This window comes from Dermochelys coriacea, chromosome 17, assembly GCF_009764565.3.
Source record: "Dermochelys coriacea isolate rDerCor1 chromosome 17, rDerCor1.pri.v4, whole genome shotgun sequence".
NCBI lineage: Eukaryota > Metazoa > Chordata > Testudines > Dermochelyidae > Dermochelys > Dermochelys coriacea.
The window spans coordinates 22143174-22161596 of record NC_050084.1 but is presented as its reverse complement, the minus strand read 5'-3'; the positions used below and the strand labels follow the sequence as shown (position 1 = coordinate 22161596).

The 18423-nt window shown below is 49.5% G+C and overlaps 1 protein-coding gene and 1 long non-coding RNA gene across 5 annotated transcripts in view; both read right to left on the bottom strand.

Annotated features, from left to right (window-relative positions):
• The window catches only part of HIP1 (huntingtin interacting protein 1), a 176566-nt gene extending 169723 nt beyond the window's left edge, over positions 1 to 6843 (bottom strand). Inside the window, exons 1-2 of one of the 4 annotated variants that reach the window (XM_043499733.1) lie at positions 6639 to 6769; positions 394 to 553 (exon numbers count right to left, since the gene is read on the bottom strand). Coding sequence is in view for 1 of the 4 variants with exons in the window: in XM_038375707.2 (XP_038231635.1) it covers positions 6639 to 6761 (123 nt within the window). In the remaining 3 variants the exon portion in view is untranslated. Of the gene's footprint in view, positions 1 to 393; positions 1453 to 6638 lie in introns of those variants that run through there. The other 3 variants (XM_038375707.2, XM_043499732.1, XM_043499731.1) reach the window with 3 other exon arrangements.
• A 389-nt stretch (positions 6844 to 7232) lies between these two features.
• LOC122457022 lies at positions 7233 to 9534 on the bottom strand. Its single transcript, XR_006276273.1, has 2 exons — positions 8199 to 9534; positions 7233 to 7855 (listed from the first exon to the last, which is right to left on the bottom strand). It is a non-coding gene; the product is annotated as an uncharacterized LOC122457022 (long non-coding RNA).
• Positions 9535 to 18423: the final 8889 nt, after the last annotated feature.

Sequence of the window (18423 nt, the reverse complement as noted above, 5' to 3'; positions counted from 1 at the left end):
TATATCCTGGGACTAACACAGCTGGAGCAACACTGCAAACACCAGTGTAGACAAGGCTTTTGTGATTAGAGTGGTGTGCTGAGGTTTATACAGTCTGTGTAGAAATGTAGTGCTCCTGTAAAGAAAACAAATCCTTCAGGAAACCACTTGTTTGCAGGACAGATCATTTCAATGTAGGAAAAAAGCAGACCATGTTTTGAAGCTTCTCTGTCAAGTGAAGTTGCTATTCAGAGTGCACATTTCCCCCTCCTCACATACATTATCTCCTTGTATCCATTTTCCTTTGAGAGTAATTGGTACCATCCTGAGAGAAGCATCTGGAGTTTTCTGTGATCCTTTATTGCTCTGTGGTATATCTCAGAATGTAACACCATCTGCATGCATCTTACTCACCACACATGCATCCTTCTTCCATTCTCACTCTCTCTTTTTTTGTTAAATATTTGGTTTATCCAAGAGCTGAACACCTTGTCTCTGCTAGTTTGTTAGGCAAAAATTCAGTTAGTACAGAGCATGAATCACTTCTCTGTCCCCAGCATCACAACTGCATCCCCTGAGGACAAATGCAATGGAAGGGAGACGGGAAATCAAAGTGGATTAGATTGCAGCACTATGCCTAACCTAACCAAGTAGATTCCAGACCTTTAGCTTCAAACCTTGCCTCTAGTGCTTTAACCCTGACAAGCATTTTAAAGATTCATCCAGAATAGTTACTACTGTAGCAGACTCCTTCACAGCGAGAGAATCATTTCCAAAGGATACAGATGTCAGACTGAATTAAATGCTATAGGAAACACAAGTAACAACATATGTCATGATTCATTTTTTTTTTTTTTGGTTCCATCCCCTCAGCCAGTGTTGTTGCTCAGCTCTTAAAATGTGTTCCATTTCAGCTTCTGCAACAAGCACTAGCAGATCCAAATAAGTAAAATACAGACATTAAGCTAGGCAGTCGTTTTAAAAGCCCTCACATCCACATGCAATTATAAACTCCTATCTGGTTTTGTATCTGTAAAACAGCAGGATCTATAGGATCTCGATGTCTCTACTGCTCAGCTTTTCCATTAAAAACCATCTGTGTTGATGGCTGAAAAAAAGCAGAGCCATTATGTAAAAAGCAACAGCAGGCAGTCTAATCTCAGCTGTGCTCGTAGAGGTTCTTTCATCCAGCAGGAAGTCCATCAAGAGTTGGCATACACGCACTGAAACAGTGTAAAAATAAAGTTATTTGGATCTATCTTCATGTTTGCACCATAAAGCAACCTGAGGAACTCAACTACCCAGGCCAGGGAAACGGAGACAGCACTTCTGCAAGGTTCATTTCCATCTGGCCCAAAAGCAACAAATTAGCTTTGTTAGAGGAAAAACTATTAAATTCAGGATGCCTGTGTAGCATCTAATGAAACATTCTCATAATATTCGCAGAGTACCCCAATACCGATCTCACACCACATAGGATGGGTCGTGATGACTGGGAGGCAGTGTGTGGCCTACAACCTGGACAAGGGGAATGGAGCATGGGCTAATGCTGAAATATGGACATTTGAATACGTGACTTTCCCTTGTTACCCAGTGGAATAAAATTGTCAATAAGCAGGCAAGAGTGGAGATTTACTGCTATTGAAACAAATCAAAGGCAAAATACAAGGAAAGTTGGGGATTAGTCCTGCTTTGAGCAGGGGGTTGGACTAGATGACCTCCTGAGGTCCCTTCCAACCCTAATCTTCTATGATTCTATGACAAGAAACAGATGTCAGTCATCCAACAGAACAGAATAACCATTTTGACATGCCTTTTCCACTTGGGATACTCCTCTGGCATGGGACATTCCTCTTCATGAATGTTCTGCTGCCAGAAGACCAGGCAGATACTGAGGTACACTGGGAGTGGGCTGGGGATACAGAAATACAAGTAAACCCTGATTTTATAATGGTCTTGGGAATCAGATTAAACCTTTGTATTAAAAAAAAATCACTATTTCAAATAAACGAATACCAGGTTCTATGCAAAATTTGGAAGCACAGATCAGAAAAGTGTTGAATAACCAGTGTTTGGAAAAATCATAGTTAACCTCTAGTCACCTTGGCATATTTCAGAGACTTCACCATAAACTGTAATGGGACCATGTATCCTGTGATGGAGTTAAAGAGTCTCCAACACAGTGCCCTGAGATTTCCAGCTACCAAAAGATTTGGAAAGATCAACTAAGAACAGGAAAAGAGGCAGCATCTTGCTGGGTGCTGATACATAGTTGCTTAGAAACAAATGTTGAATAATTTGGTCCTATAACCAGCTTTCTGGACCTTGCTAGCTTGTCCTTGAGACCATGATGTTCACATATTGTGTCCTTCTATTAGAACTTATAATATCCTCAAGAAAATGAAACTCAGGTTATACAGATGTTCCAAGTTTTGCACAGACTTTTGTTGTTGATGGCACAAATTACCATCTTCTGATGCTTTGCTATCTGCACTAACATATAAGTATTAGCACCACTACCCATCTAGTAATGTTCACTTTCTGTGGGGAAGAAGGGGTTCTCAAGGGAATACTTATAGTACATATTTGCTGTAAGGATTCCATTAGCATGGGGAGAGTGGGGCCATTTAGTGAAACACAGAATTTGCTCCTCTTTATTAGTTGGAATAAAGGCCTCCAAATCTGAAATAAATAGGCTTCACTGTTTTCTGCAGGCTCTGGATCACACTGGAGACACTGATCTCGAGTGATGATTGCACTCAATCCCCTTTAGGACGTGTTAGATTGCAAGGTTAGCCCCATTTCCAAATTTAGGGCTTTAAGTATTTTTTCTAGGTAGCTTCCAATAGAACAGGAGTCCTTACTCAAAACCTCATAAACCTAAAACTGAGCCTTACTCTATGTGTCTACCATCAGGACATTAACCCATACTCTGGTTGTTTCCCACCTCAGCAACCACTATTGCCTTTTCTGTGGTCTCACCCTCTACTCCATCCTTTCACAGTCAGTTTTTGACCACTGTTAGGCTGCTTGTGCCCTGAAACCACAGCCTACCACACTGATCAATTATTGTCCGTTATTTCCTTACACTCCCCCCCTTGTCTGTCTATCCATCTGGTGTCTCATCCTATACTTAGACTGTAAGCTCTCGGGGCAGAAGCCGTCATTTTGTTCTGTGTTTGTACAGCACCTAGCACACTGGGGTCCTGGTTCACGACTGGTGCTCCTAGGCATAACACAAATAATACTGTTGGCCAGATCCCCTCCTCTTCTACTGCTCTGACCAGCGATCCCAATTGCCTGCCTGCACTACCTTCATTCCTTTTTCAAAACTCTCCCTTGGCTTTACCTCTTATTCCCCACAGATTCTTTGTTGCCCTGCCCCTTGTGCAGTCATTTACACCAGTAAGTGCAAAGTGGGTATAAAATGCTATTAGATCAAAATGGTAGCAGTTTGCACTGGTGCAAATGACTCCACAAAGAGCAGAGCAATAGGGAAGCTTCCCCAAAGTTCCTACTTTACATCAGTTGCAGCACTCTGCTTTCCTCTCCTGCTACATGCCCCCTTTGGGCTGGCCAAGCATCTCTCCCAACTGATCCCTCAATCACTTTTCGCTCCTTCTGAGTCTGCGCCTTCTTGCAGCCTCCCAGTTAGCATCCAGGTCTCCTTCCAGAAAACCTTCTGAAAAACCTGCCTGTTCCAAGAAGCATTACAGCTACAAAGATCGCATGCCACTCTGTGCTGGTTATGTGTTGTACTTGTTTGTGACTTTAGGCTGAAGGGCAGGGACATTGTAATTTGCGTTGAAACATTGTTCCTTATGTATATTAACATACATAATTACAGAGCTACATAGATAATAACAAAAAGAAAAGGAGTACCTGTGGCACCTTAGAGACTAACAAATTTATTTGAGCATAAGCTTTCATGAGCTACAGCTCACTTTATCAGATGCTGTAGCTCACGAAAGCTTATGCTCAAATAAATTTATTAGTCTCTAAGGTGCCACAAGTACTCCTTTTCTTTTTGCGAATACAGATTAACACGGTTGCTACTCTGAAACCTGTCATAGATAATAACAATCTGCTAGCATATTGGCATTGCCTATATGGGGGTGCAATGCTATTTAAGCCAACACAAGACCCTCTAGTCTATACAAAACAAAGTGCACACTGTGCAAAAAAATAAAAAGCCCCCTAAAGGATAACTAGAGTGGAGTTTTCTTTTAGAATATTAGTGAATTGCACAAATCTAAAGGTATAAGACATTTCAAAGTAATAGGCATATAATAAATCCTACTGCATTGTTTTCAGAGTAGCAGCCATATTAGTCTGTATTTGCAAAAAGAAATGGAGTACTTGTGGCACCTTAGAGACTAACAAATTTATTTGAGCATAAGCTTTCGTGAGCTACAGCATCTGATGAAGTGAGCTGTAGTTCATGAAAGCTTATGCTCAAATAAATTTGTTAGTCTCTAAGGTGCCACAAGTACTTCTTTTCTTACTGCATAGTGGAACAGCTACAGAAATAAGCGCTTCAAAGCAATGGGGAAGGTTCAGAACCAAAAGCATCCCTGATTCCATTAAACAGGCCATTGTATGAGCGCTAGGAGCCTTGAAGGTTAAGGGACATTTAATGCCTATCTGGAATTGCTCTGGAAACCAATGTAATGATACAGGTGAAATGTGAGAGTATAACTTGGTGTGCATTACCAGTGAGGCATATGCATTTGGAGTTAATTGTAAGATAAACATTTTAAAAGGACATTACACTCATCTTTACAAGACCTATAGAAACATATTTTCATCCTGGCTGCCAATATTTTACCCACCACTGTAGTGTCCATTCAGCTACAACTTTTGAAACATCTAATTGTAAATAAAACTCCTGGGAATCTGAAATCTTTTGACCAATAAGATCTGCCTGCACGAGCTAGTCCTATGTAGGATAGACCAAGGGCTAATCTTGGCTTCCCTAACTTGACTCCCCTAACTTGAGCAACTTCTCACAATGAAGGGGAAACCAGAGTGAGGAGGCTGCCTTCTGTTTCTCATTGGTCTGACACACTGCAACAACTGTGGACTCCAGTTGCTGTTCTTGTGTCTGTCTGTCAAAAATCATCTCTTCTCCCAAACTTGTGCCTCTCATATCTGAGCTACAGTTTCAGACTTTCAGCTTCTGCCCCATCTCAGTGCATGCTTAAGAATATCAGAAAGTAGATAATTCACTCTCTGTGTGACGGAACAATACTTTTATACATCGGGGCCTCACTGCTTCTTCCCTTACCCCTCCCTTTGCTTCATCTGTCTAATTTAGATCAGGCTCTTCCGGGCAAAGGCATGGTGCCATCTCAGTGCATATGAATAAAAGCAGCTAGTTAGCAGCAGCAGCGACTGCAGGTAGAGAAAGCACCTAGAGGGATGGACAGACAGACTGTGGAGGGGACAGTATTTGGGGCTGGATTCCCAAACTAGGCATGACTGTGTCTTGCCTTCTCTGCCCACTGGTATCTCATCAGCCCTGGCCCTCGCAGGAACTGGGTATCTTGGTATTGCACGGCCCAGAGCATCCCCCAATGCACCCCCCAGCCCCCCCTCCTCATCCCCCCAATCACCCCCCAGCCCCCCCTCCTCAGCCTCCCCAGCCCCCCCTCCTCAGCCCCCCAATGCACCCCCCAGCCCCCCTTCCTCATCCCCCCAATGCACCCCCCAGCCCCCCTCCTCAGCCACCCCAGCCCCCGCTCATCCCCCAATGCACCCCCAGACCCCCCTCCTCAGCCTCCCCAGCCCCCACTCCTCATCCCCCCAATCACCCCCCAGCCCCCCTCCTCAGCCTCCTCAGCCCCCCCTCATCCCCCCAATGCACCCCCCAGCCCCCACTCCTCATCCCCCCAATGCACCCCCCAGCCCCCCTCCTCAGCCACCCCAGCCCCCGCTCATCCCCCAATGCACCCCCCAGACCCCCCTCCTCAGCCTCCCCAGCCCCCACTCCTCATCCCAATCACCCCCCAGCCCCCCCTCCTCAGCCTCCTCAGCCCCCCCCTCATCCCCCCAATGCAACCCCCCAGCCCCCCTCCTCAGCCCCCGCTCCTCATCCCCCCAATGCACCCCCCAGCCCCCCTCCTCATCCCCCCAATGCACCCCCCAGCCCCCCTCCTCAGCCACCCCAGCCCCCGCTCATCCCCCAATGCACCCCCCAGACCCCCCTCCTCAGCCTCCCCAGCCCCCACTCCTCATCCCCCCAATCACCCCCCAGCCCCCCCTCCTCAGCCTCCTCAGCCCCCCCTCATCCCCCCAATGCAACCCCCCAGCCCCCCTCCTCAGCCCCCCAATGCACCCCCCAGCCCCCCTCCTCAGCCACCCCAGCCCCCGCTCATCCCCCAATGCACCCCCCAGACCCCCCTCCTCAGCCTCCCCAGCCCCCACTCCTCATCCCCCCAATCACTCCCCAGCCCCCCCTCCTCAGCCTCCTCAGCCCCCCCTCATCCCCCCAATGCAACCCCCCAGCCCCCCTCCTCAGCCCCCCAATGCACCCCCCAGCCCCCCTCCTCAGCCCACCATCTCCCCTTGTCCCCCAGCCCTCCAACATCCTCACCCCTCCACCAGCCCTTCAACCCACAACGCCTCCGCCCCGCCCTCCCCGGCCCCACCTACGGTACCTGACTGCGCTCGAAGCCCTCGCGCTCCGCCTCCAGGCCGCCTCCCCCGCCGCCGCCGCGGCGACTCAGCACCTTGGGCAGCGGGTTGGGCACCTGCTTCATGGAGCTGCTCACCCGGTCCATCCCGGCTCGCCCCGGCCCGCCAGCCGCTACCCGCCGCTAGCGGGACCCACACCCCACGGCATTGGCCCCCGCCCCTGCCGCTCACACGGCAGCCACCCGCCCCCCGGGAGCCGCCTCCCGCCCCGCGGCCCTGCCGCCTCTCATTGGCCACTGCGAATGCTACTCGAACTGAACTCCCAGTGGGACCCGTCCGGAGCCTCACGGTCCCGCCCCTTACCGAACCTACTCCGTGCTCACAGGTCTAGGCAGCTGCTACTCCAAAGAGAACTGCCCCCCCCAGGACCCGCCCTTTCTCCCGCCTCCTCCTCGCTCATTGGCCCTTGGCGCCTTCCACCCGCCCCCAGCTTTGCAGACCTTCCTCTTACCCCGCCTATTCTTCACTCATTGGTCCCGGCCCCTGCCGCTTACCTCCAGATCCTGCCCCCTACTCCCACCTTCTGCCAATCCACCCCCCCCCCCTTGTTTTTTTTGGCCTGGCTTACTTAAATCAGGGCCCCTCCGTCAAAGAAGGCCAGCTCATTGGCTGCTAGCTGTGTCCACCATGTAGAGCCCGCCCCCTTCTGCACCAATGGGAGTAGAGCACTGTGGGTACCAGGCCAGGGCACTAGAGTAGCAGAGGTGGGTACCTCAGCTGGGGCAGTAGGAGTAGAGCATAGTACGTACATTGGCCAGGGCAATAGGAGTGGAGCATTGTGGGTACCTCAGCCGGTCCCCAGCATACCCCCTTGCCCTTAGACACAGATAGTGATGCTCAGCGTTGTGGGGTGGCTGTACAGATCCTCAGCCATGCCTGCCCTTCCCCATGCTCTGCAACAGGGTCCCAGCCACCAGAGGGCATGAACTGCTCTAGGCCCCTTCTGGGGGCACCAGTGCCGTCCCAGTGCCCTGAGCAGGCAGCAGTGCCCCCCACTCTCCCGCTCTTACAATCTCTAAGTTTTATTGACTAAGCTGCCCTTTCGTTGGGAGCCACAGCCTTTGCGAAACAGTGGTGCAGACATGCACAGAGGAAACAGGCAAGGACAGGCAGAAAGCGATCAACCAACCACTCATAAATGTGATGCCTCTGCCCCCAGGCCTTTGGGCACTTCGACAAGCTAGAAAGGAAACAAAACTGTTTTTAAAATGTATTCTATCCTAGTAGAGCCACAGTGCAGGAACAGAGGGAGGAAACAGTAACAGGTCCCACACCCACCCCTGCCCCTGCCTGTGGCTCATAGCAAATCACAAACACATTGAGTGAACTCACAAATTAAATCTGTCCCAGAAGGAGTTAGGTTTCATCCTGCAGGATGCTAGAGATGCACATTCATTGGCGGAGAGCCAAGAGGCAGAGAGTTCAATGGGTGAAGACCCCGACTGCTTGTATGTTTCCTCCCAGATTACTGAAAACTCTAGACTCTACAGTGATTCAAGCCCTATGAGCTTTATCAGTCTTACCTGCCCTGCATGAGTGTTCACACAGCAGTCACTACACTCCCAGCATGCATTGGACCCTGTGTAAAACCTAGGATGATTCTCTGCCGACAGCCTCCTTTAGGCCTGTGCCAAAGTCCTGGTCGGGAGCATGGAGATGTCCCTGGGCCATTTACACTGTCGTGGCAGGTTTGTACCTCAGCATGGAGAGCAGCAGACGCTCCTGTAGCATGCTTCTGACTCGCCCACTATGCTGGGGCCCAGGGCAGGGCGGGGCTGCACAACCCTATCCCAGACAGAGAGCTCCCCTTTACAGTGGGTATTCAGAGGCCATTTCTGCCTTCTTTATGTCACCAGAGTGGTGTAAAGGGGAGAATTGCCCCACAGTGATCGCTGTGTGCCCATGTGGCTACGGTGCAGTATGGGGCACAGCTGGCTGAGCAGAGTAGGCGGGATGGGTCATCCCGTCTGCTAATCAGGGCGATTACAAGGGAACAGCGATGACTTCACAAGAGACACACCAGCTAGTCAGAACCCCCAGGATTTGTAAGTGCAAGTCAGATGAGATCAGCAGCTTCTCCCTTACTGTGGGGAGAGCCATATAGTCCAAATCCCCTTACTCTGCTACCAAAAGCAATGGGGACAGCCAAGGGGGAAGAAAGTTCAAGCATGCTTTGTTAGGCATCCAGATTTGAGAGCTAAATTGTCCTGGGCTTTGTTCTAGATGTTTCTCCCCTGCTGGCTGAGTCCCATGGCTAATTTCATGGCCAAAATGCATCCTGAGTCATGCTCTCCCAGGCTCCAGCTTGGTGCAGTCTGCAAGGAGATGGTTCACATGATGCCCCTTTTACTCATCATTGCTTCTTGCCTTGGCTACCAATACCATAGCTGATGGGAAACAGAGGAGGCTGTTCAGAGAGGCCATCTCCTCCCCTTCTGTTTGTCTCAGCTCCCTGTCTGTGCTCTCATCTCTAATGCACTTCCTGGAAACCTGCCTCCTTCTCTGGGGCCAATCCCAGAGGAGGTTTAATGGGCTTAATCCAACCACAGCTGGGGCTGCAAAAAGAGGATTAATAATTGAGGAGGTGAAGTCATTGCCGAAAAGAGATGAGGAGGAGAGATGGAGAAGAGTACCTGACAAAGGAGAGCAAAGACCATTCCACCTGGCTGACTATCATCCTTTTCACACAGAGTGCACACATACAGCCTACTCTGGGCATGGCCTGCAGAGACCACATGTCCCCACATGCAGTCTTGGGAGGGAGGTGTATCTTGATCTCAGGTGCAGGGGAGTGGAGCATGGCATGATGGGATCTGTAGCATCTGTCAGCTGCACCTGTTTATTAAAGAGGAGGCAGGCTACAGCAATCTGGTCCATTTCATATACTTGGGGCTATCTGTGAGTTTCTGGCAAGTTGCTATGCTAACATGTCTCTTAGGGGAGTGAAGTTGGGTGCTGCTTGCCTAAACCAATCCCCTGAGTGGCTGAGTTGGACTGTGCCTTCAAGCTGTGGCACCAGCCAGGCAGCTCTGCCAGGAGCTAGAGAGGTTCCTGCAATGCAGCAGGTCCCCCTTTCTCTTTGGCAGACCAGGAGATGCTCAAGGACAGCTTGGTGTGTAGTTTGGGGATATTCTTGGATGTGTGGGTGATATGGTTCAGCAGCAGAGGGCTGAGGCTCATGTGCCCCCAGTAGATAGCACAGCAAGGGCCCTGGGTGGAAGTGGAGAGGGCAGCCGGGTTGGGGTGGGGGTTGGTTGTCACCCCTTCAGATCTAAGATGGCCCTTTGCACAGTTTTAGCACGACAAATGCTCTTCTGTCCATCTCCAGGCAGCCAGTCCATGGTGTTAGTCTGAGTTCTGGGGGTAAAGGGACTTTGGGTGGGGAGTCTCTTTGGGTGGGGGCCTGGCTTCTAGGTTAGTGGCAGAGTCCCTCCCAATCCTCTCTTAGGGCCTGATTCAGCACTCAGCCGCCACTGACTTCAGCACTTCACACAACTGTGCCCTTAGACCGTCAGTGCTGGTCCCTAACTAGCTCGTTCCCATGAAGCAGCTCCTGATGCGGGGGTGGGGAAGCAGATAAGACCCCATCTCTTAGGCTCCAAAGGGGTTTCACTTTTTCCCCTTAATGCTCCAGCATAGTGGTTCTCAAATGTCTTCCTGCTAGGAGAAGGGCACTTCCTCAGGCAGGATCACCAGTGGGATGGCTCCCGTGCTGTGGGTCATGAGTAGGATGACCATATTTCCCTATGCTGAATACGGGATACCTGGTAAAATTACTCATATTCAAGCAAGTTCAGAGGCAATCAATCAGAACTATGCCGTACACACATTGACTGAGCCCCTGTTAAAAAGAAATACTGCGTAGTTGGATTCTTTTTATTTACCTTCTTATCTTTAAGGCTTTAGGGTTCACACAGGGAGAAGTGACACACACACATTCCCAAAAAGAAAAGGAGTACTTGTGGCACCTTAGAGACGAACAAATTTATTAGAGCATAAGCTTTTGTGAGCTACATGGCGGGGAGGAGGGTGACTGACCAACCACAACCCTCCCTGTGTGGTGCTCTCCACCCTCCATGCTTGGCTGGGCACCCAGGACAGACCTGCCTCTCCTGGTACCTGGTGTCACATCTTCCTGAGACAACATGTGGGTGGGGGGGGGGCATGTAGGGTCATATCCTCTCCCCCTCCCCGCTCCAGATTTCTGCCAGGATTCACACCAGAATATGGCCAGCAGCAGCTTCATGGCACTTTGCGTGAGGGAAGGGATGGGAGCTGCTTTCAGCCGCAGGGTGGGGGTGGGAGGAAGGGATGACCTGGCCCGTGTCTTTGCAGAGCTCATCTCTTCCTCCCACCCACATGTGGCTGAAAGCAGCTTGTCCCTTCCTGCCCACACAGTGAGAAAAGGCAGCTAACACCTCCAGGCTGTTGCTGGCCACCAACATAACCCATCCACCTCCGGGTACAGTGCAGGCAGGAAGGGACTAAGCTCTAAGGATGCATTATGCACCGGAGCCCTGGGAACCGGACTGCAGGGGCTTCAGCGAACCCGGCCAGAGAGGTTGCTCAGCAGGGGAGGGTGCCTAGGGTACGGAGCAGCTCCATGTTCCCTGGAGGCAGGACGGGGATGGGGTGGGGAGGAGGCTGGTGAAGAAGGTGCTAAGCTCCTGCCGGGGGGGCCTGTGGAGCCTGCAGGGGCTGGAAATCCCTTCTCCCTCCCCCCCCGCACTCCAGAGCTTAGCTGAGGGGTGGAGAGGCTTCCCCATGCCAGCGCTGTGCGGGGCTTTGGCACATATAGGGCTTGGCTCCTGGCCAGCACCCTGGGCCAGAGGGTCTTTGGCTTTCCCAGGGTGCTGGCCCAGCCAGAGGCAGCAGGGGAAGGAAGGAGCCTGCCGGCCAGGCTGTTAGTGAGCTGAGCGCTCCGAGCATGCGCTGGCTCTCCAGAGAGCGCTGGGGGCGGGATGTGCCCCACTGGGGGGATATGGAGGAGCAGCGAGGCTGTGGGGGCAAAGGAGCAAAACTGGGAAAGGACAGCGATGGGGGAGCACGCAAAGTGCCAATGGGTGGGCAGTAGAGGTGACATGTAACCAGCTGTCGCCTGGCACCTGCCTGCACTCACCAGCCACCGCAGCTCACAGCCAGCCCTGGCCGGAAACAGACTGGGGGCATGCGGGGGGGGGGGGAGGGCAGGGCCCTGCTGGCCGCTGGCATGCAGTGGGGCCTGCGTGGATGGACTGGCAGGGGAGGTGGCCCCTCCCCGCACTCTGCATCTTCACCCTGCCACCAGCCTTGCACAGCCACCCCCATTGTCAGCCACTAGCCCCCTCCCCACTCACTGCTAGTAGGCTGGCAACTGGTGAGCAGGGATTCGGCCAGCAGTAGGACCCACCAGTACTGATTAGGTGGGGGGAGAGAGACAGAAAATATGGGACGATTTGCCCGTTTTTAAGAAAAAGTCAGGACACCTACAGGGGGGGCTTAAAAACTGGACGTCTGGTTACCCTCAGCATGAGCCCTCTTCCTCTCCTTATGGCTTTGGGGGAAGGGGGGTGCTGAAACTTGTATCTGTTATGACATGGGGTCCTGGTCTGGGAAGGGCTGACAGCCGCCTGCATCCCCTACTAGCCTCCTGATCACCCCTTGCCCCTCACCCCTTCCCAGGGCAGCTGCAGTGCTCAGGGACCAGAAAGGGCCCTGTTGGGGCAGGATCAGGCCAGAAGATGAACATGAATTCATTCCAGTGCTCGACTCCCATTGACGAGGAGGGCGCTCTGTGCCTCGCGGGATCAGGCCCTGTGGAGCTGAACGGACTATTTCCTCTCTCTGGCAGCAGGATTCACGAAGGTGACTCTACCCTCACTGCCTGCTGACCTTTCTGCCCTGGTCCAGCAGGGTTGTTCTGCAGTGCGGTTCCATCTCTGATTTGTGGGGTGACTGGCAATTTGATCACAGCTGGGTTTACCCCAAAGAACACCCCCCCCCCACAGCAAAGGGAAACATAAAGTGACTGCAGAAGGGGCAGAGAGGGGCTGAGTGAAGGAGGACGAGTTTAGCTGGTCAAAAAAGCCTCTGGAAGTCACTGGAGCTGGGAAAGCAATATTGGGGTGAGGTAGAAGCAGCCCCATGGAGACTGGCTCTGCTAACATCCTGGGAGCGAAGGGGTTTGCTCTCCTACCAGGCCCACTTCCTGGCCCCCTGCCCCTCCTAGAGCTGTGAGATTCCCAGGTGCTGCCTCTATGCTCTCCCTCCCCTGGCCTGGCCCCAGCTCAGGGACAGCACAGATCATCCTTGTTTCAGGGAGAAAACAGAGAGAGACAACCCCAGTCCTGCCTCTGTTACCCGCTCAGTCTGCTGGAGCAGGTGAACCAGAGCTGTGTGCACACAGGGTATCAGATCCTTCTCCCTGATTGCCCCACCCAGGGGACAAGCTTCCAGCCTTGCTTGCTAGCCTCAGTAACCCTCGCATAGCACGCAGGGGCTAGCCCCTGACACCTCCCTGCTAGGCTGCAGGGGTCCATCTGGATGCTACAGCCCTTCCTCTTCTTCCCAATGACATGGCCTAGGTCCCACTGTGTTCAGGGTATGACAGGGCCTAGGGGTCAGACTGGGGTTGTCAACCCTCAGGGATTGTCCTGAAGTCACCAGGAATTAAAGATTCATCTTTGATTAAAGATTATGTCATGTGAGAAAACCTGTAGGAATACGTCCAATCAAAATTGACAACCCAAGGTTAGATGTGGAGTTTGGGGGATCAAGGCTCCTGGGTTGTGTTCCTGGCTCCGGAATTGATTTGCCTCGTGACACTGAGCCATGCCCCAGCCCAGAGAGCAATACCAAGTCACTGCTCTGTGCCTCAGTTTCCCTACATGTAAAATGTCCCGAGGCAGGGGAGGCCTGAGGTTCAGTTAAAGCTGGTTCGTGAACCCCCTTGAGATCCTCACCTTAAAGGGGCTAGAGGAGGGTAAAGGATTTAGAGAGAGGGAGGGCGATCTGAGAGAGCATTAGGGCTAGTAGACAGAACTGGTTAATTTCCACAGTTCCTATGAGCTGTCCTATGACCCTGTCCCCGTAACCTCCTTCAGGGAAACACTGGAAGGTGGATATACCATCCCCTCTGCCTCAGGAACCCCTCTGTCCCCTGCCAAACCAGGCAGAGTGTGCATGTCACAGAGACCTCCAGGGTCTTGTTGGCCCCTGCTGCATGCCTCCAGGGTGAGGGGACAGGCCCTTCTCACAGCCCCACTGGTGCCACTGTCCTTTGGACTTGCAGAAAGAGGCATCAAACCAATAGGCTGGTTCCGCTCCATGGGCCGGGCACTGGCTCTAGGGCCTCGGCCCAAAGGCAGGAAATGGCCACCATCTGTTGGCGACCCTTAGCTATTGCTGTGCCAGCTTGTCCTCTAAATATAACTAACACAACTGTAGGGGAGTGTGAGCGTGTGGGCATTGGCTCTGCAGCCCATTTCTCCCCAGCCCCATTCCCTCCAAACTGTCCTTGTCTCTGCCTCTGCCTCACCCCAACTCCTCATCCCAGCCCCATGTTCCTCACTCGGCCAGTCCAAAGCACCACTCCTCAGGTTCCTCATCGCAGGCTCAATATCTTGGCCCAGTCAGTCCCAGTTCCCCCCGCCAGTTCTTCATCCAATCCATCTCTCTTCCTCAGCCTGGCCTCCAGTCTCCCCCTCCTCCCCTCATTTCCCATCCACCTAGCTCCCCCAATCTCCCGCCACAGGCTCCTTGCCCAATCTCAGTGTCCGTGCCCTCTGGCTTCTTGCCCCCATCTCTGTGTCCAGCTAGTCCCAGTTCACCACCCACGTCCTGCCTCCTTATCAGGCACTGGTTCCCCCTTACCCCACTGGTTCCCAGTACCACCCCAGCTCCTCATCCGATCTGTCACCCTGTGACAATCAAGGTCCAGACACCTCAAGGTGATAACAGGGGGGTTCTGAACCCTCCCCATAAGTATTGCATTAGGGTTGCCACCCCTCTGGGTTTCACCTGGACAGTCCAGGTTTTGGCTTGTGTTGCCGGGTGCCATTTGACAAGCCCTGATGTCTGTTTTATTTTATTGTGGGGGGAAGAGGCGGAGCAGGGGCAGGGCCTGGGGAAGAGGCAGAGAAGGAGCAGAGCCTTGGTGGAAGAGGTGGAACGGGATGGGGCCTTGTGGGAAGAGGCAGAGCAGGAGGCAGGGCCTTGACAGTCTGGTTAGCAGTCATTAGAAAGGTGGCAACTAGGGCTGTCAAGCAATTAAAACAATTAATTGTGATTAATTGTGCTGTTAAACAATAATAGAATACCATTTATTTAAATAAAAGAAAAGGAGTACTTGTGGCACCTTAGAGACTAACAAATTTATTTGAGCATAAGCTTTCACTCAAATAAATTTGTTAGTCTCTAGGGTGCCATAAGTCCTCCTTTTCTTTTTGCGAATACAGACTAACATGGCTGCTACTCTGAAACCATCTATTTAAATATTTTTGTATGTTTTCCACATTTTCAAATATACTGATTTTCAGTTACAACACAGAATACAAAGTGTACACTGCTCACTGTATATTTATTTTTTATTACAAATATTTGCATTGCAAAAAAGAAACAAAAGAAATAGTATTTCAATTCACTTAACACGAGTCCTGTAGTGCAATCTCTTTATCATGAAAGTTGAACTAACAAATTTAGAATTATGTACAAAAAATAACTGGACTGAAACATAAAACAATGTAAAACTTTAGAGCCTAGAAAGTCCACTCAGTCCTACTTCTTGTTCAGTCAATCACTCAGAAAAACAAGTTTGTTTACATCTTCAGGAGATAATGCTGGTCACTTCTTGTTTACAATGTCACCTGAAAGTGAGAACAGGCATTCGCTTGGCACTGTTGTATCTGATGTCACAAGATATTTACATGCCAAATGCACTAAAGATTCATATGTCCGTTCATGCTTCATCCACCATTCCAAAGGACATGTGTCCATACTGATGATGGGTTCTGCTTGATAACGATCCAAAGCAGTGCAGACTGACTCATGTTCATTGTCATAATCTGAGTCAGATGCCACCAGCAGAAGGCTGATTTTCTTTTTTGGTGGTTTGGGTTCTGTAGTTTCCGCATTGATTGGTTCCGCATTGCTCTTTTACGATTTCTGAAAGCATGCTCCACACTTTGTCTCTCTCAGATTTTGGACTGCACTTCAGTTTCTTAAATCTTGGGTCAAGTGCTGTAGCTATCTTTAGAAAGCGCACATTGGTACCTTTGTGCTTTGTCAAATCTGCAGTGAAAGTGTTCTTAAAATGAACAACATGTGCTGGGTTGTCATCCGAGACTGCCATAACATGAAATATATGGCAGAATGTGGGTAAAACACAGAGCTGGAGACATACAATTCTCCCCTAAGGAGTTCAGTCACAAATTTAATTATCGCATTTTTTTAATGAGCATCATCAGCATGGAAGTGTGTCCTCTGGAATGTTGGCTGAAGAATAAAGGGGCATATGACTGTTTAGCATATCTGGCATGTAAATATCTTGCAATGCTGGCTACAAAAGTGCCATGCTAATGCCTATTCTCACTTTCAGGTGACATTGTAAATAAGAAGCGGGCAGCATTATCTCCTGTAAATGTAAACAAACTTGTTTGTCTTAGCGGTTGGCTGAACAAGAAGTAGGACTGAGTGGACTTGTTTTACATTGTTTTGTTTTTGAGTGCAGTTATGTAACAAAAAGAAATCTACATTTGTAAGTTGCACTTTCATGACAAAGAGATTGCACTACAGTACTTGTATGAGGTGAATTGAAAAATACTATTTCTTTTGTTTACCCTTTTTACAGAGCAAATATTTGTAATAAAAATAATAATGTAAAGTGAGCACTGTGCACTTTGTATTCTGTGTTGTAATTGAAATCAATATATTTGAAAATCTAAAAAAAAAAATCTAAAAATATTTAATACATTTCAATTTGTATTCTATTATTGTTTAACAGTATGATTGAAACTGCGATTAATTGGGATTAATATTTTAAAATCACAATTAATTTTGTTGCATTAATCTCATGAGTTAAGGGCGATTAATTGACAGCCCTAGTGGCAACCCTAAATTGAATCCACGGCTTGTAGACAATGTTATTGTGTATAAAAATATGTAAGGTCTTTTATGTAAAGTTTGTAATGTCCTGATCTTGCCGGGCATTAGGAGATCTGTACCCAGGTTATGGTGATGGATATGTGCATGAGTAGAACATTGTAAATTGTAACTGGAGAGCAACTAACAGAATCACCTACCAGCCGTGTGGTGATGCAATCAGACAGGGAAGGCACTGTCCAGGCCAACTGTTTACATGAAACGGCTGGAAGCACCTAGCATTGTCCAGCCAGGAAGAGACAAAGGAGGATCATCACAGCTTGCAACTGCAAAGTAAACGCCTGTCTCGGAGCCCCCTGCTCTGTGTAACCAGGAATGACCAGAAAGTGAAATAAAGGAAAAAAACCAAAAAACTCTGCAAACCCTGTTAAAAGAGAAGGGATTAGAAGTGCAGCCTTTCCAGAAACTCAGGGCCAGCATCTAAGCAGGGTGCTGTCCATGGAGCCCCTTTAGGGCAGGGGGCTTGCTGGGAAGCTGTTCAGAGGCCGGAGTAACCTGGAGCAGAAAAGGGAGTTTAGCTAATGTAGCAGTGTAAAGCCTAAGATTGCGCATTATGTGTATTTCTTGGGTAACCTGTCTGTGTTTGCTTTTCCTCACAATTTTGTCTCAGAAGCAGATTTTTCTATCAAAGACACTTTGTGTTTAGTTTTACCTCAAACAGATCTCCGCTGTGCAAACTGTGTGGAGCGTGTGTACCAAAGTAAGCTGATAGCCGGGGGCTGGTTTCACTCCTTTCCGGGGTGATGAACCAAAGGGGAAAACTCCGAGTGTCTGGTAGATTTGGGGTGACTGAGGATCAGAAGGGATTGTTGAGGTCACCCTGCAAGGAGTAACTAGGCTGATGGAAGCGAGGGTGGGACCTTGCAGCCTGCGTACTGGTGTCAGAGTGCTAAATCACAGCAATGTGGCATTAAGAAACCCAAAGTGACATGGCGGGTGGTGAAAGAACCACTTATTGTTCTGGGGGATCCAAAATGTTACACCCCTGCCTCCTTTCCCTCCCCAGCTCCACCGTAGGAAGAGACCTTAATATTGATATAAAAATGAAATGAATACAAATTTTTAAATATTGGGTCATTCAACTTGCTTGTGCCTTTACTGATGCTTACAATATATTTCACATTAGTTTCATACATATGGTGATTTGAGAAACATATGGTGATTTCTTCACAAACATATATGTTTTGTTTATTTAATTATATGAAACATTCAAGCTAACCAAAGGAATTTTAGGAGGTTTCTACCTTGTTTTCCAAGGACAAGCAAGTATCAGAGAAGGTAAATATGGCTTTATAGCCATAAAATGTCTATTACTTCAAAGTGTGTTTACACATACTCGGTAATGCAGTGTTATAACTTCTATTTGACTTTAATATTCTATCCTGTTTTGGTTTATACTCTGTTTTGAAAGGTGTATATAAGTTAATTATTATGCCTGGTACAGAATATTTGATATAAGTCTGTAATTACAAATTGTAAATATACTGCAAATGGTAGATTGTAAATCTAGGGAAAAAGTAACCAGAAAGATCGGAGAGTCTTGTCATAGACTAGGACACATCCCTCTTGTATATGCTATCAGTTTCGTATAGATATGATCTTTTTATCAAG